Raw genomic sequence first — 24,283 nt, 5'->3', positions numbered from 1 at the left:
GGAGAGAAGGTTCACAGTGCTGCTTCATCAGGTTGACCTGCCCGGTCCTAATGCCAACGGCTCCTTACAGGCTTTAAATGGCCAACATTGAGAAGGAGAAGCATAGGAGTCGACCCTACAGGATGGTGAGCACAGTGACAGGTGGACCAGTCAGGGGCTCAACAGCTCTGGGACCCATGCAGGCTGCGAGCGACACGGTTGGGGGACCTACGATCTGCTGGAGACTGGCTTGTAGGAATCAGGTATTGGAACTAGGATTCGAGAGCATGCTGAAGGCAAGAAGGGCTCCTAAAAGGCCTTGGGCACTGAAGGCTTTCTGATGGTGTTAGAGATTTGGATCTGGAGCTCGCATTGCCAAAGCATCAAACAGGACTTTGATGCTTTGCAGAGACTGTGGGAGCACCGGAGGTGAATTCACAGACACTCAGTGACTCTGAAGGGAGTCTCTTTTGCTTCTCTTTCTCTCGTACTGCAATGGGCACCAGGTGACACTAATGGTGACTTTGTCTGCCTTATGACAGGCAGAAGGCAATCTTGTGTAATATTACATGTTCTGTACTATTACATGACAATAAAGGAATCTCAAATCTTGAATGTTGTGTTGGTAGTTGGAGGAATAATGACAACAGAAGGAATGTCTCTGTCCTGTCAAACTAATTACTTTAAATGCTGGCAGTCAATGACAAGGGACAATGATTTTTGTGTCCTCCCTGGCCATAGGAGTGGTACCAGAAGGCAGGAGGATGTACGTAGTTCCCTTGTACAAGAAAGATACTAGGGAAAATCCTGGGAATTAAAAACTAGTAAGTCTTTCGTTAGTGGTAGGAAAAATATTGGAAAGGGATCTTAGGTAGAGGATTTGACAATAGTCGCAGGAGTAGACCATTCAGCTCCTCGAGCAGCACCACCATTTGCAAGCATTTAGAGTATTGCCTTATTAGGAACAGTTTTAGGCTTTGTTGGGGGTCAGGGTGTACCTCACGAGCCAAAGTGAGTTTTTTTTTGGAGTTGACAAAAGAAATTGATCAAGGTAGAGCAGTGGATATGGTGTATATGGTTTTTTGTTAGAAACTTGACAAGTTTCTTCATGGTTGGCTGATCCAGAAAGTCATGAGGCATTGGATACATGAAAACCTGGGTTTGAGGATTTATAATTGGTGGGTCCACGGAGGCAGAGTGAGGTAGTAGATGGAGTGCATTCTGCCTGGAGGTTGGTGGCTAGTAGTGTTCTGCAGGGATCTGTCCTGAGATCCCTGCTTTTTGTGATCTTTCTAAATTATTTAGATGAAGAAGAAGGGTGGTGGATCAGTCAGTTTGCAGATGACACAAAAATTGGAGGAGGTGTGGAAGTGGAAAAGGTTATTGTACATGGGATAGAGCCGGGATGGTGAAGTGGCAGAGAGAGTTCAATTGGGAAATGTAAAGAGATACACTTGAGAAGATCAAACCTGAAGATGGAATACATGCTTAGTGGCAGAATTCTTAGAGTGGAGGAACAAAGGGATTTTGGGATCAAAGTCCATAGTTCCCTCAAGGATACCACACAGGTTGATCAGTGGCTGGCCTTCATTAGATGGATGATTTTCAAGAGTGTGAGGTAATGTTCCAACTTTATAAAACTCTGGTTAGATCGACCAGACTCGGGGAATTGTGTTCAGTTCCGGTTGCCTCATTATAGGAAGGACCTGAAAGCATTAGAGAGGGTACAGAGAAAATTTACCAGGATGCTTGTTGGATTGGAGGACATATCTTTTGAAGAAAGGCTGAGCAAATTTGGGGTTTTCTTTTTTGAATGATGGTGCATAAGATTATGAGAGGTGTTGGTAGAGTGGACAGTCAGAACCATTTCCCAAGGGGACAATGGCCAATGCCAGAAGACATCTGTGAGTGAGGAAAGTTTAAGGGAGGTATCAGAGTTTGTTTATTTTTACAGAGAGTGGTGGGTGTCTGGAATGCATTGCTGGGGTGGTGATGGAGGCTGATACAATAGAGACATTATTAAAAACTCTTAGTTAGGCATGTGGATGTAAGAAAAAAATGAAGGCATGTGGGCTGGGAGGGAGGGAAGATTGATGTGGAGTAGGATTACATAGGCACAACATTGTAGACCAAAGGGCCTGTTCTGTGCCGTAATGATCTATGTTCTTAGACAGTGATATTAATTGTAGCTCAGTGGCAAGTGTTCTTGACTCTGAGTCAAGAAATTCCATTATTGAGACCTGAACACAAAAATCTACAAGGGTTTTGATCTTTAAGACCATCTGTAAAATCAGTGGATTTCTGTAATGGATGTAAAATGTGCTATGAAATGAACAGAAAAATTCAGATTCACAACCAACATTTGTCCCTCAGAATTTCTGAAACTGGTAATCTGATCATTATCAGATTGTTGTATGGAGGAATTGGTAAATTGGCAGACAGATTTCTGCAGATCCAGAGGATGATTTGGACAATTATGAAGAGGATTGGTTTACTTTAGTTTATTAATTTATATAGCATGTTTAAAACAACTCGCGTTGTCCAAAATGCTGTACAGATTATAGCTAGGAACTAATTAGTCACTACCTGAACAACAACAGGCAGCCAAATACGTCGGTGCGGTCATCTTTGCACAAAGACATTTCTAATTAGGACTTATTTTTAAAAACCTAGTCCACAGTAAATTTAAAAAAAGATACTGTTCCTCCTGACCCCAGTGTTAGACAACAGCATGAAAATAAATAAATAACAGTGCTACAAAGAATAGGCAGTGTACACAAATAGGCCTGGTCGCAATTCTATTTTAGATGTTATAAATAGTCCACTGGCTCAGTGCAGGTAACAGTTCGCTGGATCCGAAGAGGCTTCTTCAGCTCTAACCACACAGCCATCTGAGGCTTTGTTTACTGACATCCACAAGATTTTGATGTTACAGTGTGCCAGCATCAGAGGGGAAACTTCCACTCAAATCAGTTTCTCGAGATGCTACAGTTCACCTCAAAGCCCCCCGACTTAGGACGATCCGACCACCACAAGGCCTCACGCCTCAGGTCGACCCCAACCAGCACATCCTTCGGGATTACCCAGGTTGGATACTGCTGCACCATTCTGGATTGGATTTTGCTTAAATGAACCAATCAGATAGGGTTAAGAACTGCAAATTCCTGGGTATCAACATCTCTGAAGATCTGTCCTGAGCCCTCCATGTTGATGCAATCATGAAGAAGGCTCACCAGCGCCTATACTTCGTGGGGAGTTTGAGGAGATTTGGTATGTCACCAAAGACACTTGCAAATTCTACAGGTGTACTGTGAAGAACATTCTGACTGGTTGCATCACTGGTATGGAGGTGCCAATGCACAGGACAGGAAAAGGCTACAGAGTTTTGTTAATTTGGGCAGTGCCATCACGGGCATCAGTCTTCACTCCATCAGGGACATCCACTAGAGGCGGTGCCTTAAGAAAGCAGCCTTTATCCTAAAGGACCCTCACTATTCATACCATGCCCCCTTCACACTGCCACCATCAGGAGGGAGGGACAGGAGCCTGAGCACCCAATGGCACAAAAACAGTTCCTTCCCTTCTGCCATCAGATTTCTGAATGGACAATGAACCACAGACACTACCTCACTTTCTCTTCTTTTGGATTAATTAATTTATTTTTAAATGTAATTTATAGCAATATTTGCACCTGTAATGCTGCCACAAAACCATGAAATTCGTGACATGTTCATGATAATAAATTCTGATTCAGATAAGGTAAACAATGCCAAATCCTGATAACGCTGCTTTCTTTCTTCTAGCAGTGCTTTATGATGAAGAAACCTGTGGTAACAATGTAAATCCCAAAAGCTCATTGCATTGCTACCACTTGATATCAAGGTTATCCAGCTGCTCCTTTACCAATGACAGCCTGGAATTTACTCACAAATCTTCTCGAGTTTCCTTTAAATTTTCATCTTCATTCTGAGGACACTATTTTTCCCAAAGTCAGAGAACAGACAGCAGCAAATTCTGTAACTCACCAAATCGAACCCCAACTGAGTAAAGAGCTGAATTTTCAAATGCAAATTGAATAGTTACTTAATGCAAGAAGAGGAGACCGAAGGGGAATATTCACTTTCAAGGGAATTTTCCCATTACAGTAGAGCATTGTCCCATCGGATACTGATCTGTGCCCATACACTTTGCCTCTGTACCATTTCTATAGAATCATCACAGGAAAGAGAGATAATAAAAATCGGGCATTCCTACTGTACCTTCTCAGACAAAAGAACTTTTGAAACTGCAGCAATCAAGACATGTATGAAGCACAATCAATGGGGTCATTTAATTGTAGCCAATTTTCATTCAGGAAGTTTCCACAAACAACAAATATTGTCCAGGAAGCTGTAACGGCACTGATTTACCACATAAAGAATCCTGTACACTCACTCGTTTCTTTCAGCACACTGTGAAGTCAATTTTCTTTTATTAATCACTGGACACAACATTGCATTCTTCAACTCCCCAAACACCACCCAACTAAACTCCTCTGACCTTCTCTTTCGCTTGCTGCCACATGGGTCATGAAACTCTCACTCTCCTCCTCCTGCATCTGAGATTCATCACCCATATACTGACGCTTAACATACCTATGCATGTGTGCTGTTACCCCTGTGCGTCAGGTCGCTGATGTCATTAATGGCAGCCAGCACTGCTCCCAGTGAAGGTAAGTACATGACCTCAACAGTTTCTTTTTGAAAACTGCGCAGGACTTTTCCCATTCATTTGTGGGGATAGGCAGCACTTGGCTTGATGTTTTATCTAACCGTTCCTTTGGAAGTGTACTTTAGCATGCACGTTGACCTCGAGTCTCAATTGCTCCAAATGCAAGTGGGTGTGCGAAATACTGGTGGTCGGGGGAAAGTTGCTGGGCATCCAAAGTAAGTATGGAGAGGCACAGATGACATGGTCTGAGATTTAGCATAGGCATGAGCCAGATGACAGGCTTTTATGTCATAAACATGTGAGTAAAGGAGGAACTCATTGGGGGTGCAGTGGGGTACAATAGGGAGTGTTGCTGTCATGACCTTGGTTCAATGCTGAAGTCCGGTGGACTGTGTGGGGAGTTTGCACATTCACCATGAACACTTGGGTTTCTCTGCGGTTTTGTCCCATGTCCCAAAGTCAACTAGATTTGTAAATTAACTGAGCACTGTAAAATGTTCCAATTATATCTGGGTGATGAAAGACAGGAATAGGAATGTGATAGTACAGATCTATCATCAATGTACATAGTGTATATAGTTACTGTATCTAGACTGTGCTTACAGCGATTGGCTGAGAGCTAAGCCACGCCTACTGTCTGGGCCTTAAAGGGTTGTGTCCCTAGCCAGGTCGGATCATTCCGGACTGGTCGGCCACCTGTGAAGAGCTCCTGTCTTTTGCTAATAAAAGCCTTGGTTTGGATCAACAAGTCTTTGATTCTTTCGTCGAGCTCTACAAGGTAAAAGAGAAATATATAGGGGACTGGGACTGATCAGAACTGAATATTGGTGTGCAAATGGATGGCTTCCACATTGTCAGGGGTTAGGAATACGAGAATCCACAACATTACTATCTCAGAACCAAGGTAAAATTGAAAATATGAACTGGATCCCTTTTCTTCCTTCCTCTAATAGAGGTCAGTCTTCGTGGGAAAAGTTTTTGGGAATACCTGCTTTTCCTGGTATTCAATAACTAACCCTTGTGAGAGCCAGGCCACTGAGGTGAATTGATCTGCTATGGAATTGGATAAGCAGGATCAAACAGGGATGTGTCATAAGAACCCAGAACATGGCCCAATCCACAGTCTAACAGCAATTTTGGTTCTGGTCTCTTGATTATCCTCAGATTGATATCAGTGTCTGTGACTTAACTATTACAGCGCCAGCAACCCAAGTTCGAATCTGGCACTGTCTGAAAAGAATTTGGACATGTTTTCTCCATGTCTGTTTGAGTTTCCTCTGGGTGCTCCAGTTTCCTTCCACCCTTCAAAACATATGGGGCATGAGGGTTAACTGGAGATTTGGGTGGCACCGGCAAGTGGGCCAGAAGGGCCTGTTACTGTGTTATATGCCTTTTTAAAAATAGTTTATTTCAAATTTTTGGCCATACATGCAGCCAATTACAAAATTAAAAATTACAAGTACAAATGTAAATCCAGTATTTTCTCCATGATGGTTATGACCTCACCCCCACCCACCCACGAAAAAAGCCCAAAGAAAAGAGTAGATATAAAGAAAAAGGAGGAAAAGATAAAGAAGGAAAAGAAAGCAGAATGGATTTCGGAAAAGTGCCTCACTCTCTTCAGATCATAAATTGATGTTCTATTTAATTTTCGTTGGAGAAAATCAATGCAGGTTTTGAGGGTTAGGCAGAACACAATTAAAGATTTGTATCTGAAAATTGTAAATATGGATGGCAAACTTGTAGAAATATGTCGTACTTATTTGTTATGTTGTAGGTAATCTTCTCCAGGGGAATACAACTGTGAATCTCTGCGTTCCAACGTGCCATGCCTTGATGTGAATCGGACTTTCATGCAACATCTGCACATTTTCTAGCTACTGCCAATGCAATTTTAACAAATTCTATTTGATATTTAGATAGTTTCAGTTTAGGTCTTATGCGTGTAATATAACCCAGTAAGAATAATTCTGGGTTTTGTGGAAATTTAATTCCTGTAATTTGCTCGAAGAAATTTCCTAGATCGACCCAAAAAGGCCTTACTTTAGATTATAGCCAGATTGAATCCAAAAATATTCTTACCTCCTCGCCACATCGGTCTGATAAGTCTGAATTTAATTTATTTAATTTCTGTGGTGTGAGATATAATTGATGCAAAAAATTATATTGTACTAATCTATATCTTACATTGATCGTATTAGTCATACTATCCCGAGAGAGTTCAGACCAGTTTCCTCATCAGTTTTTACATTGAAGTCTGATTCCGATCTCTGCCTGGACTTGTGAACTCCCTGTTTGGAGTTCCCATTTGAAGTAAGAGATACATTGCTGAAGTAAATTTCTTTGTACTTCCCTTTCGAATCAGAGTCTCCACGCCACCACAATTTGGTAAAAATATTATTGGGCCTAATTTACGCTCTTATTTGAAAATAGCAGAAGATTGTGTTGTTAAGAATTCCATACTTATTTTTTAATTGTTCAAATGATATCAATTGTCCCCATTCATAACAATCTTCAATATACCTGATCTGTTTACGGGACCAGATTTCAAAACTTTGATCGCCCATTGTACAAGTTATAAGCCTATTATGAGTTAGGAGAGTTTTGGGAGATGAGCCCCGCCTTATTCCAATGTCACCATTTATCTTATACCAAATATTGATTAAGTGTTTTAGCAAAGGGGTTTCTCTCTCACCAGTTAGTAATTTCAGATCCCATTTTTAAAGTTCTCTGCCATTCTCTTTTCTATATTATCCAATGCTATTTTCACCCATGTAGGTTTATCTTCTTGCTCAAAAAAGAAAGTAAGAAATCTCATTTGAGCTGCTCAGTAATAATTTTTAAAATTAGGGATTTGTAACCCCCCCCAGTTCATACTTCCAAGTTAACTTTTCTATAGAGGCCCTCGACATCTTACCTTTCCAAAGAAATTTTCTGAAAGAACCTCGATATTGGTATGGACAGTGATTGAGAGATATTGTACTCTTGGAAATATATTTATTTTAATACAATTGACTTTTCCCACTAATGTTTACATTTTTTTTAATTTAAAAACTACCAAGGCACTAAGTTCTGAAATTCCCTCCATTAAAGGCTCATTAAAACTTACCATTTTCACAAGCTTTTATAATACAATTTTTTTTTACTTTGCTCTTGTAAAGAATCAAGGAATGCTTTCATACACTGAATTTATTGCTGCTGTAGCTGGTATAATAGTGAAGAGATGTTTGCAAACATTGTCATTACTCCAGGGAATGAAGGATGGAAATTTCATTTGTTTTTTAATTGGTGAGTTTTTTCACACCAACAAATTTTGTCCCACAATCTCAGCCATTGTGTTTCAATTTTAATGCTTATGCAATACCAATCTGTCTAGCATGGAAATCTCCATTTGACATATCCCTGCACAGACTTCTTCCCTTGATTCACCAAAGTAATGTCCAAGCACAGACAGTCTCAACTAAATCAGTTTCCCAATTAGTTCATCCCTTGGTTATATTGTGCCATTCGGTGAACCTCTAGTGTAATGCTGTGTATCTATATTAGCACATAAAATAGCTATTTATTGCAAGTGGTAATTTCACTTCCTCACTTTTTCTCTTTATTGAATGAGGTTTTTTTTAAAATCTTGTATTTACAGAATTGTAATTTATGGTAACTTTGCATCTTGATCTGCACAATTACCTGCTGCCACAAAACAACGCATTTCCTGACATAAAACCATACTTTGATTCTGATTTTCAGAATACTTCGATTGACCGATTCCAACTAAAATCATTAACCTGTAAAGGTTCATTTTTCTTCATTTGGTTTTGCTTTATCTGCTGAGCATTTCCAACATTTTCCTGGCTCTGTTTTGGAGCAAATGAATCACAATTTGATGTTTGACAGAGTGGCACTCACTTTGTTCTCCAGTGTTCAAACCTCTGGAGTGGGGCTTAAACCTGCAGATGAGTGTTGCCCATGAATTCAAGGCTGACATCTAATCCTTGGTAAATCTAACAAAGGGTGAGGTTTTAGGTGAATGTGAGGAATTTTAAAGTGAATCTGAGAGGAAAGTTATTTTCATCCAGAGGGTGGTTTATATCGGAGACACGGTGCCAGGAGAAGTGGTACCAGGTGTGGGGGAAGGGATGGGAAATGACGGTGCTGTCGGAGTTGCAGTAACAGCAGCACTGCCGCTGGTGTGGTCCCACAGGGAGCAGAGAAACAGTGCTCCCTTGGGGTCCATCCGCCCAGTCCAACTGATATTTTCTCCACACAGGCTTTAAACAGCCTGTTAATGGAGCCGACAGTGGTTTTATTTAAAATCCTGTGACCACGAGATCTGTGTCCCTGATGGCAGTGACACAAGCTGAAGATTGGAGCAGGACACCAGAAAACAGGTAGACTACCATCTGTTTGAGAAGGAGAAGCAGAGGAGATGACCCACGGGATGGTGACCACGGCTGGGGCTCTGCAGCTGTGGAACACAGGGTTGGCGTTGCCTTTGGTGACTCGAGGCGAGAGCTGCTGGAAACTGGGATTCACACCAGGCTGTGAACTGCTGGAGACTGGTTTGAGACTAGCCGAAGGGGTGCCAGGTTTCGGAAATGGGATGCAAGAGGGTGTCGAGGGCACTGTAAGTTTCCTTATCATGTTGGAGGATCGGATCTCGAGGTTGGATTGCTGATGGTTTGGACTGGACTCTATATGGCTGCGTGAGTGCCAGAGGTGAATCCACGGACGCTTGGAGACTGGGGGGACTCTCTTTTGCTTCTCTTTCTCTGACTGTAAGAGGAGCTTTAGGCAATTTCTGCTGATGGTGAATCTGTCTGCCTTACAACAGACTAAAGCAAATTCTGTGTAATAATGCACTGTTTTTTATTACATGACAATAAAGTATCAGAATCACAGTGTTTAAGAGACATTTAGACAAGCACGGAGAGGCTTGGTGTAAAAGAGGAAAAATGTCAGCATGGAATTGATGAATCATATAAGTCTCTAATTCTCATTGAGCCTCTTGCAACATATGGAACAGCAACAGTAGTTAGTGAAATGTTGCTCAGAATGGCAGGTGAATAAATACTGACAAAGAAAGATTTAATGAGATGACAGAGAGGGAGCAAGGACTTTTAGAGGGCACTATTGGGGATGCATGGTGTGTGGTTTGTGATTTTATTATATGTTTGTGATGAGAAAAGTTGAAAAGCTATAATCAGGAACATTATTCAAATTACATTTGTTGGAAATAAAATGCAGCTTTTGAGCAGATCCTGGCACCAGCAGTTTCATGTCTGCTGATGTTAGCGGGTTGATGTGGTACATTTGTTTGGGGAAATCCCTGCATGAAAAGAACTGTTACCGATCATGGTCAAAGTTGCTGAACAAAACCACAAACTTTCTTGTGTGCGCCTCAGCACCACTCCCAAGTGTGATTGTAGCTTCTACTCCTCGACCGGTGATCCTTCAGGCTCTTGAAGCTGATTTTCTGTTTGGCTCTGGTGCGCTGTGCATCTTTGGTCTTTGCCCTGAAAAGGAAATATGCTTCCAGCCGCTATACAGGACTGGCTGATCATTGTGGAGACCAATAATCCTGCAACTCCTGGCAGGCCAATTGAGATCCTGTTGTGGCATATTGTGCACTTTAGTTTTCCTTCCTATTGCCTGTCTCCAAATAGCCATGGGCTTCATTCCAAAGTCAATATCCAGTTTGTGCAGCCTATGGGTTCATCCTTGCACAATAGCCATTTATCCTAGAATGCCCTGTGTCTGCAATCAAGGAGATGGTGTCCAATTGCCAAAACACTCAGGGGAGTATCCTTGTTATGATGAGAAAGAGAGGAAAGAAAACAAGTAACAAGGCACTGAAACTGGTGGGAGCACAAAGTTGATGAGAAGTTATCTTTGAAGAAAATGGCCAAAATTTGGGGTGGCACGTTTAGCATCGCAGCTAGCGCAACGCTGTAACAGTGCCAATAATCAGAACCAAGCTTTGTATCCCATGCTGTCTGTAAGGAGTTTGCATGATGTCCCCGCGCCTGTGTGAATTTTCCCTGGCGGCTCTGGTTTCCTCCCACCAGTCAAAAAAATGTACAGGGGATTGGAGGTTAATTGGGTGTAATTGTGTGGCACAGGCTCGTTGGCCAGAAGGGGCTGTTTCTGTGCTGTGTATCTAAATTTAAACATGTCCAAAAAAAGAGCTTGGTCTTATTCAGGATTCTGTCTTTGCTGTTCACAAAGGCAGACTGATCTGACTTGCGTTCATGTGGTAACCGGAGACAAGATAACAAATCACACTGACAAGGACCAATGACCTATTTTGCTGCATCAGGCACAGTATTTTTGCAAAGAGAACTGGACCCCAGCTCAGAAAAAAGCAGTAAAGCAAGTGTAAATGATGAACCTGGAGTAACTGCAGGCCAGGCAGCATCTATAGATGGAATTCATCAGTCGGTGTTGGTTGGGGCTTCAACAAGTAGTATCTGTGGATATCAAATGCTGTATATCCAGGCAGGGGGATGAAGGGACTGGCCAAGAGATGATAGGGTATTGTACGGAGTGTGGGAGTTGTTGAGAAACATGTAAAGGAGAAACGACAAGGAAGGGTGGCTGGAAATCGAAACAGATTAGAGAGAAAAATGAGAACAGGAGTAAGCAGAGATGGAAATGGTGGAACCAGACAGATGATTAAGATAAAATGGCTGGTGGTGCTGCTGTAGTGGCAGTGCTTCCGCTGTTGTGGACCTGCAGGGAGCAGGAGTCACAGCACTCCCCCCCTCCACAACAGGATCCAACTGCCCAGTTTGACTGCTGGTCAGCTCTGTGTGGGCTTTAAATGGCCCAATTAAAGAGCCGATGATGGTTTATTTTTAAATCCAGCAACCATGTGGCCTGGGCCTAAGATGGCAGCACCTATAATCAGCAGTGGCCATAAGGGGTTGCAGACTCCAGGGAAATGGAGGACTGGTGCAACGCACCAGAAAATGGGGAGACCACCCCCCCCACCCCTGTTTGAGAAAAAGAAGCAGAGGAGATGACCCATGGGACAGTAATTATGGCAATGGACCAGTGAGGGGCTCTGAGGCTGAAGAACACATAGGTGGTAGGGTGTTGGTGACTCAAATGAAGAACCCATGCAGCCTGCAAGCTGCTGGCGACTGTGATCAAGGGACTGACACCAGCCTGTGACTTGCTGCAGAATGGCTGGAGACTGGCTGAAGGGGGACCAGGGATCAGAACTGGGCTGTAAGAGGATGCCGAGAGTGCTGGAGGCTTCCTGATTGTGTTAGAGCTGTGCATCTGGAGATGGTTTGGACTGAAGGCTGTGTGGCTGCAGAGACTGTGGAAATGCTGGAGGTAAAGCCGTGGACATTCAGTGTCCTTTGCTTTGCTTTTTCTGGTTGTAAGGGGTGCTGGGCAATTTCTGCTGATAGCAAATCTTTGGCTGCCTTATGGCAGACTAAAGAATATTTTGTATAATATCGCATTTTTTTGTTTTATTATATGACAATAAAATAATCTTGAATTTGAGTGTATCTGAAATGGGAGAAATCATTGCTCATGCTGTTGGGCTAAAGGGTGTTCAGAAGGAATATGATGTGGGGTTCCTCAAGTTTCTGATTGGCCTCAACCTGATGATGGATGAGGCCAAAGACAGACATGTCGTGTTGGAATGGGAAGGAGATTAAAATGATTACCAATCAGAATTTCTTAGCTTGGCCCACAAAGTGCAGGTGCTTGGTGAAGTGGTCATCCAAACTACATTTAGTCTCACTGATGAAGATTGGGCTTGACTGAATGCAGTAGATTATGTTGGCTGATATGCATCTAAAGCTCCATTTCACCTGAATGTCAAGGGGAGATGTAGGAACATTTTTCACTCTTTCTGCGGGCACAGTGGGAAATGCCTTGGTGGGGGGGTATGAGGGTGAGCGGGGAGAGAAGAACAAACCAGGAAATCTTGGAGAGACTTCTCTTCAAAAAGCAAGTAAGAGTACGGCTTGCATTACATCACCCTCAAAGATTCTACACTGGTGGTGTGATAAACATTTACTCAGCTTCCTTAACCTTCCCTTGAATACATGTCTCTCCTGCATTAAACTGCTCCTCACAACTATTCCTTTGATCAAGATTTTGGCTTTCAATTCTCATATCTCTTTCTCTGAGACAGAGCCACTTATGATTTGACAATGATCTGTGAGATTTTGCAGTCAAGGAAGCTGCCAGGTCAGTCCATGTTGCTGTGGACAAAAATGAGAAACTATGGATTTTGTAACACGTCAGGGTTAAGGAGGAGCAACAGTGAAGGAATGTTGGAAAATCAACAAGGAAAGAACAGTTCTGGATTATAGCCAGGAAATAGAATGGGAACTTTCTAAGAATTGTTTTATTTTTCTACCAAGGTAGGTTTTGCTACATGAAATGTTTCTTGGGAATGGGGAGGAGAGGTTTTGAGCCAGACATGATAACCAAAAGAAATTGCATGCATTTCTGCAAAGAACAAATATAAATAAAAGGACATTTAGAAGAAAGAGTCTGCTTCAAATGTCCTCCACCTCCGTTATGATCTCAGTTATTCCACGCCTGAAACAATCATCTTCAGATTTGTTTCTCTCTGCATTTGGAATCTCATTTCTGTATGGAACAGGTGGTCAAACTTGCACAATCACACATGCTGACAGTAATCTTTGTTTCCCAGTCCCCCAAGTATTTTCTCCATCAAATCTTGGCCAGGTTGATCTCATGAGCTTTACTGATGATTAGATGCAAAAAAATGCTTGCCCATGAGAAAAGATCAGTATATACTCTGAAATGAAAGAACAATATGGTGCATGCATTCAGCCAACTTCTGTGGAAAGAGAAGTAGATTCAGTCACATGGACAACCCTACCAACAGTACACTGACCAGCGAGAGGCTCAGCAGCTGAAGGACCGACACAAGCTTTGCCCTGTTGGCAACTTGCTGTTAAATGACCCGCATGGGGTGTGGGCTGCTGGAGACTGGCTCATGGGAACCAGGTATCAGAACCAGAATTCCAGAAGGTGCTGACGGCAAGACAGGCTCCCGAAGGGTTTCGTGCGCTGAAGGTTTCCTGATTGTATTGGAGGTTTGGATCTGGAGCCTGGGCCTACTGATTAATTTAGCAGGAGTCTGTGCAGTTGCAGAAGTGCTGGAGACAAATCCACAGACACGATGTGTCTAAAGGGACACACTTTTGCTTCTCTTTCTCTTACCGTAAAGGCAACACCTATGGTGACTCTTTGTTGGCCTTATAGCAAACTAAAGGAAATTTTGTGTAATATTCCATTTTCTGTTTTATTACACGACAATGAATGAATCTTGAATCTTATGTTAGTAACTTTTTATCAGGATTAGATGATAGGTTATCAGCTAAAATGTTGATCTTCAGTTCCTCGATCCACAGAAAGTGCCTGTCATTTTGAGTATTTACAGACTTTTTTCTACATCAGGGCTTTCCAAACTTTTTAGCTCACAGAATCCTTTTGGGGAGCACTTGGAAATCGCAGAATCCCAATTGTCAATTACCGTTAAAAGACCAGGTATATACACAAGCATGAAAAGGTACAAGGACTGCCTAAAGAAATCTCTTGGTGCCTGCCACATTGACCACCGCCAGTGGGCTGAAAACGCCTCAAACCGTGCATCTTGGCACCTCACAGTTTGGCGGGCAGCAACCTCCTTTGAAGAAGACCACAGAGCCCACCTCACTGACAAAAGGCAAAGGAGGAAAAACCCAACACCCAACCTCAACCAACCAATTTTCCCTTGCAACCGCTGCAATCGTGTCTGCCTGTCCCGCATCGGACTTGTCAGCCACAAACGAGCCTGCAGCTGACGTGGACTTTTTACCCCCTCCATAAATCTTCGTCCGCGAAGCCAAGCCAAAGAAAAAGAAATACACAAGCATAGTAAGAAAGTAAATAAACAATATTCTCCACTTGAAATCACTTGTTGTCTCTAATTTACATTAAATGGGATGGATGGAATTGTTTTTTGACCTCACAGATCCTCTTAATGTTGGACATGTTATTAGATAGCTGTATCCTTATGTCAGGAGTGGCATCAAGTCAGTTTCTGTATTTTGTTTTTGTTGCTGCATAACAAAAAAAAAACCCAGCCTCACACATGGTAATAGGCAATGTACAGCAGATTTTGCCAAGGATGGATATTCTTCATTCAGGCTCCATCTGTGCACTCGTGCAAACACTTTTTCCACGGAAGCATTCTGCATCATGTAGTTATTGATGCAGTTAAAAATTTCCCCATTGTGTGCCCTTGCAAAGTTTCTCAAAGAAGCACATCTTCCTCAATTTCCTTTCTCGTACACATACTTCACAAAGACTAGCAGCACTGGAAGACCTGCTACATCTGTTTCTTTACACTTGATTTTTCAGATAAAAGTGTTATGTAAGAATCTTCATGAAAAAGTGGTGGCACCTGAGTACTTGCTGCAGATGAATTATCCTGTCTCCTATGTTTTTTTTTAAGCTAATGATCCATGGTTCCTAATACAGTACTGCACATGTGGAATATCTTTCAGTTTAAATTTTAAAATGTGGCCATCCTCACACCAAAAAAGAAATCTGAGTCTCATTGGTTGAAAATGGCGCCTTGAGACCTGATGTGTGCGCTGCTGATGTCAAGCGTCAAGACGCCATTTTGTATTGTTAGAAACACAGTGATTTAAAGACACAGGTAAAAAGTAATTTAAATAAAAACAGTTATTAAAAGTTTTAGTTATTACTACCCATTTTTTCGCCTTCCCATGGAATCCCTGGGTTCCACGAAACTTAGTTTGGGAATTGCTGTTCTATAGTATTTGGCTTTGTTTCAATGGGAGGATTGAATTCTTGTGTTGTTGAAGACATGAAGCTGTAATCTGTGCTCAGATCTGCTGAGGCACGAACCAGCTTTGAAATGTCAAATTAGGATTTCCATTTGTACTCTGTCTACACCAAGCAGCATTCAGATCCTTGTTTTGCAGATACTGTGCATTCTGAGAGTCGAGAACAATCCCTCAGCTCCCCCATATGGACATGATGTGTATTGTGACTAAATGGCATTAAATTATCCATTATTGCATTACCCTTGTTACATGCTCCACTAATCTCCTGATATAAACTATGCGTTACATTACCACAATTGCTTGGGGGCTTATTGTCAAACCCCTCTGATGTGTTCTGCTCCTTGCTATTTCTTTGTTTCACCCCAGCTAATCCAATTACATTCCTTCCTCTCACTGCCCTTATCCATTGCTTTAAGTCAGTCATTTTGCACTCATGTCTCTATAATTATTTTAGATTGTTCCCATTTAATTCTGTTGATGCTATTAATTCACTTATCTTTTTTTACAAATGCTGTGCGCATTCCGATAAAGAGCCTTCAGTTGTCACTTCACAGTTTAGCCTTTCTCCGGTTGTGAAGAGAAACTTATGTTGCTTCCTGGCACTTGGCGGTTATTATTTCCGATTTTGCTACTCTGTCACTTATCATCTCCAACTTCCTAAATGTTCCCTGACCAGAACCTGTTTTGCAGTAATAATTAAGTTGAGATATGAATAATGAATCATGGTATCCAGCTTCCTATGGTCCTACCATTCACTAGGTATATCTTGTCCTCTCAAAAACCATCAGCACATATTTTTCAGGATTAAATTCCATGTCATTGTTCTGTCCATTTTATTGGTTAATCATTGTCAATAGCATATTTTTTGATGTCATCCTGTGAACTTACTAATCATATCTCCTACATTCATATCCATATCATTAATTTTAATGTAGGAAACAACTTTGTGTCCCAGCACTGATCCTTCAGGCACATCATTGGTCATGGGGTTTGAATTGTAAAAACAACTCTCCACGATCGCTCTCTGTCTCCCATCACCTCACCAATGTCAGATCCTAGTTACAAATTGCCTTGGATTCCAAGATTCACAGCTTTTGGTCCAATCTCCCAAAGAGACTATGTCAAAGGCCTTACTGCAGTCTGCATCAACTGTACCTGTACTAATCTCATCAAAACACCTATTAACCTGTAAAAATTTCAATCATATGAGTCAGACAATATCTCCCTTGATTATCCCATGCCTTCCCACGTATATATTGATGCTGTCTCTCAGAATATTTTTCCAATAATTTCTCTACCACTGATCTTAGATACACTTGTCCATAATTATCTGGCTTATCCCTGTTGTCCTTTTTTTAATAGAAGTACCAAATTTATTATTTTTCAGATATCTGTTAATTTATCTGTGTCCAGAGAAGATGATAACATTTATTGTCAATAGTGTAACAATCTCCTCCCTTGCCACCCATTATTGCCCTCCATTATATCACATCAGGCCTTGGAAAATTAACATAGAACACTAAAGCACAGTACAGGCCCTTCAGCCCTTGATGTTGTGCTGACCTATATATTCCTACCAAAACAAAAATCTAAACCCTTCCTACTCCATAACCTTCTATTTGTCTTCCATCCTTGTGCCTGTCTAAGAGTCTCTTAAATGCCCCAAATATTTCATTCTCCACCACCATTTTTAGCAATGCATTCCAGGCACCTACAACTCTCCGTGTAAAAAAAAAAACCCTACTCTGATGTCTCCCCTAAACTTTCACTTTGTTCACATGACCCCTGCTGTTTGCTATTCTCACCCTGGGGAAAATGTCACTGGCTGTTCACCTCATCTATGCCTCTCAGAATCTTATAATCATCTATTAGGTCTCCTCTAATCTTTCTTTGCTCCAAAGAGAAAAGTCCCAGTTCTCCTAACCTTGCCTCATAAGACTTATTTTTCAATCCATGCAACATCCTAGTAAATCTCATCTGCACCCTCTCCATAGCTTCTACACCCTTCCTGTAATGAGGTGACTAGAACTGTACTCTAAGTGTGATTTGTAGAATTGTCACATGACTTCTTGATTCTTGAACTCAATCCCCTGACTATTGAAGCCCAGCTTCCCAGAGGCCTTCTTAACTATCCTATCAACCTGAGAGATGTAAGATTTGTCAATTTTTACCTCCTAAAAAATCTAATACCTCCTCATTTCAATTCCACCGGCCCCTTAGTGTTCCTTCTCCACTGTTCAGTTAAGATTATTCCTGTCCCCTGACACCATGTAGAGATTGGAACTTTGCTCTCAGTGGATCCCACTCTTATTCTATTGTCTAATTGCTCATCCACTCAGCAGTTTCTATTGTAATCCACACAGGCTGAATTAGAATCAGCTTTATTTTCATCCACGTGTCATGAAAATTTATTGTTCTGCAACAGCATTATTGTACAAAACAAGGTGCAAAATTACTATAAATTAAAATTCCATAAATACAAGATTAAAAAAAAAAAATTAGTGTGAAAAAGTGAGGTAGTGTCCATAGGTTCACTGCCCATTCAGAAATCTGATGGTGGAGGGGAAGAAGCTATTTGTATAAAATGGGTGTATGTTTTCAGGCTTCTGTCCCTCCTTCCTGATTGTAGCAGTGAGAACAGGGCATGGCCTGGCTGGTGAGGGTCCAAGAAAGTAGCCTCTTTGAGGCACCGCCTCTCAAATATGTCCTTAATGGAGTGAAGACTGATGCCCGTGATGGCGCTGGCTGAGTTCACAACTTTCTGTAGACTCTTCCTGTCCTGTACATTTGCACCTCCATACCAGACAGTAAACCAACCAGTCTGAATGCTCTCTACAGTACACCTGGTGAAATACCAAATCTCCTCAAACTCCCAAAGAAATAACAAAATCTCAGAGCTATTGGGCAGGTGCAAAGGCTGAGGATCCCCATGTGTGCCCAACTCATAGTACATCCTTGTTTCTGCAGTTCTCAGTGGCCTGGATAAGACGCCCTCTTTGCTGTATCACAATGTCCATATCTTGGACTCCCAACTCATCAACTATGAGCTGAAGTTTTTCAAGCTGCAGAGACAGTATTTGCTAGTTTTTATTGCCATGGATCCCAATGGTTTCCATCAACTCCCTTGTAGCACTGCTGCCACTCATCACCTTCCCAGCCACGTGTGCCTTAAATATTTATTTTAATCTGTTTATTTAATTGTGTTATCATTGCCATAATTTCACTAAAGCCACATTGAGACAGCACAATGCTGCAAACATTCATGGCAGAAGGGTGCTTGAAGGATGAATAACAGTTCACAATGTCAGCTGGAATAAAGCCTGGAAAAGGATGTTAGCTAGTTTAGCAAGAATCAGATCAAGGGGAGGACTGAGGTACTGATAGATGACATGTATGAAAGGTGTGAATAGAGACAAGTTGTGTGCCTACATTAGAGAAGATAGCATTGCTCTCCTTAGCACTGAGTATGAGAGGAAATATTATAGGATTATTTAGAATCATGGAGTGTCTAGTGTTAAAGGCCCAGAGGACCCCAAAACCCAGCAGCAACAGAAATTTACCAAGACAAATGGTTACTTACACAAAAGTAGCTTTTAATTTTCATTAAATATAAAAACAGGATCAAATTTTAACTTAACCCCCTTCTATATCTAAGCACATGTGTATGTAATGTGTGTATAAGTTCAGAAAAGTTCTTTGATTCACAGTCCAATCTCACTTCTTACTCCTCCAAGTTCACCGGTATCAGACAATTCTTATACTGTGCACAGAATTTAACATTTATGAATTTTCACCATGCTCTAGTGGAAACGGTTAAATGGTTTCTGCTCAAGATGCTTCTTGTCGGTTTTCAGAGAGAGGCTCGTTGGGCACACACAAACTAATTTACTTCCATTAGTTACTTCAGTGTCTTGCCGAAGAAACTTGCCCCATCATGATTTTCCAAATGATAACCTCTTCATCTTCAAGTCACCACAGAGTTCCTTTTTGTTTCCCTTATTTCAGGTGAAACACTCTAGCCAGCCATTTCCTCTTGTATGGACCACAAGGGTTTTTAAACAAGCTGCCAGCTTGCCATGCTGCAGAAACCTCTTCTCTCTCTCTCTCTCTCTCTCACACACACACACACACACACACACACACACACACACACACACACACACACACACACACACACACACACACACACACACACACACACACACACACACACACACACACACACACACACACACACACACACACACACACACACACACAGAGAGAGAGAGAGAAAGCCTGTCTGGTATCCTCTCTCTCTCTTTCTCTCTACTTGCAAAACCACACGACCTCTTACTGCATTCAGACAGATTGCAGCACTGGACCCAATCTTCTGAGTTTATTCATCTGTTGCTTTTCAAAACAAGAATCCATTACTCCACAGCATGTCCAATGAATACCTACTTGTGAAGTCTCTATAGGCATTCTTCAAACTTTTTGCAAAGGCACTCGGATCCTGGACTGTCTGGCTTGAGCAGAGCTCTGGCATTTAAATGAGATCTGTTTTGTGAAATGTTGGTGTTTGTTTGTGACCTACACTACTCCCACAATCTTATCTCCTTCAATGCATCTATACATAATGTAAAATATGATATAATCTGTCACACTAGACAGAGAAACTCTTTCCACTGCAGGAAGGCCCTGGGATCATGGAACACATAATGATGTTGATGGTGAAAGATTAAGTAATATTTCTTGGGATTGTGTTAAATGACATTCCCTGCTCCTTCAGTTTTTTAAACAAGACTTTGTTTTCCTGTTTTACAGTGAGAGATGCTAAAAATCTAATCCCCATGGATCCCAATGGCCTTTCAGATCCTTATGTCAAACTCAAACTAATCCCTGATCCCAAAAGTGAAAGCAAACAGAAGACAAAAACCATCCGGTCAACTCTCAACCCCACCTGGAATGAATCGTTCACTTTGTGAGTCCACAATTATTTCTACTTCATAAATGGAGCTTTTTAATGATTTTTTTTTAAGAATACACATTTTAGATTAGATTAGTTTATTTCATTAGTTTTTTTTAACCTTTATTATTTTAATATAACTGTCTAACAGTCTAATAAATGGATCTGACATGGTTACATTCATTATATTTATTACTAGATTGCATTATTATCAGTAACTATTAGCATATATTAAGCATATTTTCTGATTTACCTATTATTTATTCTCCATTCTGTATGTATTTACTTGTATGCAATTGATTCATTATGTAATCAATATTTATTTTGCATGCTTGTATGTTAAACTCTAAAAATATTTGAAAAAGAATACTCATTTTGAAGATAAAAACTAAGTCATTCGGGATGTCTTCCTTCGTCAAAAAACATTGCTTCCCCTCTACCATCATCAACTTGGCCATCACCTGCATATCCTCCATTACCCGCAGATCTACCCTGACCCCCCTCCACCCCCACACACAAGGACAGGATTTCCCTTATCCTCACCTGCCAGCCTCCACATCCAACATTTCCTCCTCTGCTATTTCTGCCACATACTATGTAATCCCACCACCAGACACATCTTCCCCTCTCTGCCTCCCTCGTGACTCTTTTGTCTACTTGTCCCTTCCCACCAATCACCCCCTTGGTACCCAACCCTGTGACTGGAAGAAATGCTTCACTTATATCAAACCACCTCTCTCACCACGGTTCAGGGCCACAAACAGTCTTTCCAAGTGAAGCAACAATTCACTCCTGAATCTGCTGTGTTTTCCTCTACATTGGAGAGACTGGATGCAGGCTGGGAGATTGCTTCATTGAGCACCTTGGCTCTGTCTGCCCCGATAGCAGGGATCTCCCAGAGGCCACCTATTTCAATTTCCCACTCCATTCCCTTGCCGACATATCTGTCCATGATCTCATGCACTGCCAGACTGAGATCTCCTGCAGATTGGAGGAACAACACCTTATATTCCGTCTGGGCACTCTCCAACTGGATGGCATTAACATCAACTTGTTTACCTTCTGTTATTCCCCCTGCCCCCACACTCCCACCTCTCCCTTTCCCCTATCCCTATGTCTCTTCTCTATCTCTCTCTTTCCCTTTCACCCCCAACTCTGCATTCATAGAGCCACCCCTCAATCAATTTTCACCTATTGTCTCATGTCCTCCTCTCAGTGTCTCTCTGATGAGAGGATTTTGGCTGTTGGCCTGCGCTCTTCCTCCTGCCCTTCCTACTCCCTCCTCCCTTTCTTCCTTCCTCACCCTGCCCTTCCTTCCTTCCTCCCCCTGATCTTTCTTCCTTCCTCCCCCAGTCCTTTTATTCAGACACCAGCCTGTCATTTGTTCATTCCTCGAAGAAGGGCTCAGGCCCGAAACATTGGTTATATATCTTTACCTCCGATGGACTTTGCATGACCTGCTGAGTTCCTCCATCATTTTTGTGCATTTACTGCAAACACAACATCTGCAGACTTCCTTGTTTCACTCACTTCGAACTATGTCCACAGTCAGTTTTGCTATAAATGTGACTCATTGTGGCAGTTGCACAATCTAGCCCACTTCCAAAATATGTGGGAGTGCTGCAGGACTGCAGTGTTTCAAAGCAGTGGTTCAGTTCCGCCTTCTCAAGAGCAATTAGAAATGGAAAATAAAGTGGAAAATTCAAAGGTTCTGTTTAGGGCATTTAGCAAAATGACATGGACAATCTCTACCCTGCTTTGTTTCATGTTTAGGAACAATAGAGAGCATGAACAATGTGGGCAAAAAGGCTGTTTATGCACTGTTTGACTGACCTTTTTTCTCACAATTTGTGTTGATCTAGGTTACATCCAACTCCTCCAATTGTGCAAGTCATTCCTCTCCTCTCTTAGTCACTCCTCTAAGGTTGAGCATGACCTGCTACGCCCCTGCTGTTACTTGCTAAGTGTTCTGATATCATTTCCTGAAATAATAGATTCCAGCATTTTTCATACCACTGAAGTCTGAGTAGCCTGTTGTTTGTTTTCACTTTCCCTCCATTCTGAAAATGTTCAGTTATGCTTGATGCTTTCTACTCTGTGGAAACCATTCTGGAATCTGGAATTTTGTCAGACAAGTAGCTTCATTATCTCTGTATAATTATTAGGACATGAGGGTTCATCAATGTTCAGTTCCTCTAATTTCTACAATTCCATTTTTTTCACTCGTAATATCGTGTAGTTTCTAATTCACTATAGACCTTTTGTTTTCTACTGTTTCTGGGCAGGTTTCTGCATTGTATTCAGTGTTGTATTCTGTGGTATTTTGTAAGTGATCCACTCTAATTTTTGTTGATCTTTTTCTTTGTATTTGTTGTAGTCTTTACAGTCTGTCGTCTTCCCCTCACTTTCCTTTACCAATCAGTGTTTTGGTTCTCTTTTGAATTTTTTTCCAGTTTTTCTTTGATCATATAGTTTTACATATTTTGTTAGAGACAGCTGGACCCATTTTCCTGCCAAAATTTTGGCCTTGGAGATGTAGGTATTATTAAAAAAGAATTCTTGCATTGTTCGATATTGCTTACCACAATAGTTTTTGATATGCTAATGGCTATATCAACCCACCATACTTCTTACGCCGGCATGGTTTAGATTTAAGATCCTGATTTCAGTTTGATGTAAATCACTTTTAATTTTTACATAAAATTTTAATACATGATCATTCTTTTGTAACAGCAATTAACTAATGCCTATCAATTTACTCTTCATCATTGCACAACATGAGATCTAATAGTGCCTCTTAGCCTTGTTAATTTTGGCAAAATGGCTTGAAATGAATTTGCTTTCTCAGCTTTGCTTGATAGTTTTGTTTGCCCAGTCTGACTCCATTATTTATCACAACTCCTGTTATATGGCCCTCAAATTTACTGATTTATTTGGTGGAATACATGACCATTACTTTTTAAAAACCTGCAGACAAATCCCACCAATGTTCATCCCTTGCTGTTTCTAGGTCCTCCCAAAATGATTCTTCAGCTTGATTTTCTGAGCAAAGATATTTTTCTTAATGACTGTGTTTATACCATCCATTTACTACCTGAGCAACCACTTTAGGCTCATTTGCCTATAATTTCTAAAAAAAAAAATTCCTGAGATATTTAAATCCTAACTGTGGTCATTTTGTGTCACTGATTTGTCTACATTACGACTGCTGTGTGCATTCAAATAAACAGCTTTCAAAGTCATCCTTTTACCATTTCCCCTGCTCTGACACTAATTGGAGATCCAGACTTTTGTTTGTATGCCCTCTCCCTGAAGGGCTCTGGTTATCATGATCCATTTGCTATATTGCTCTATTGCTTTGTTATTTCTGAATTTATTCTGTTAGAGCCCTTAAAGTCTTAACGATCGCACTTGCTAGGACATATGTGCAGCCCAATTCAAGTGACAACCACATTGACACAACAGCTCTCTTTCTCTGGTACTATCAAGTTTATTATCATCTGGTTGTACAAGTACAACCTGACGAAACAGCGTTCTCTGGTTCTTGGTGCAAAACATGCAGACACACAACCAGACATAACACACCTACAGACATACAATACAAATGCAGGACAAGTATTCATATTACCAAAGAAATAAATAAATGTCGAATGGTTAGTATGACTGTTCCTTTGGTCATTCTGGTACCTGTGCCCCATGAATTGAATTGTTTTTGTCACATAAATTTTGAGTCAGTTCCAATTGGCCACATGCCAGTTATTGCAACTGATAATTAAAGGTACTGATTTTTAATTTG

The 24,283-nt window shown here is 41.2% G+C and overlaps 1 protein-coding gene across 4 annotated transcripts in view; it reads left to right on the top strand.

Moving 5' to 3' along the window:
• LOC138759418 (protein kinase C alpha type) overlaps positions 1-24,283 on the top strand; it is a 286,911-nt gene that overhangs the window by 179,351 nt on the left and 83,277 nt on the right. For all 4 annotated transcript variants that reach the window (XM_069929780.1, XM_069929782.1, XM_069929779.1 and 1 more), the window contains exon 6: positions 20,346-20,502. In XM_069929780.1, the coding sequence (XP_069785881.1) occupies positions 20,346-20,502 (157 nt within the window). The remainder of the gene's footprint in view (positions 1-20,345; positions 20,503-24,283) is intronic.

This window comes from Narcine bancroftii, chromosome 3, assembly GCF_036971445.1.
Source record: "Narcine bancroftii isolate sNarBan1 chromosome 3, sNarBan1.hap1, whole genome shotgun sequence".
NCBI lineage: Eukaryota > Metazoa > Chordata > Chondrichthyes > Torpediniformes > Narcinidae > Narcine > Narcine bancroftii.
Note: the sequence above shows the minus strand (reverse complement) of the source record. Positions and strands in the feature narration are given on the sequence as shown.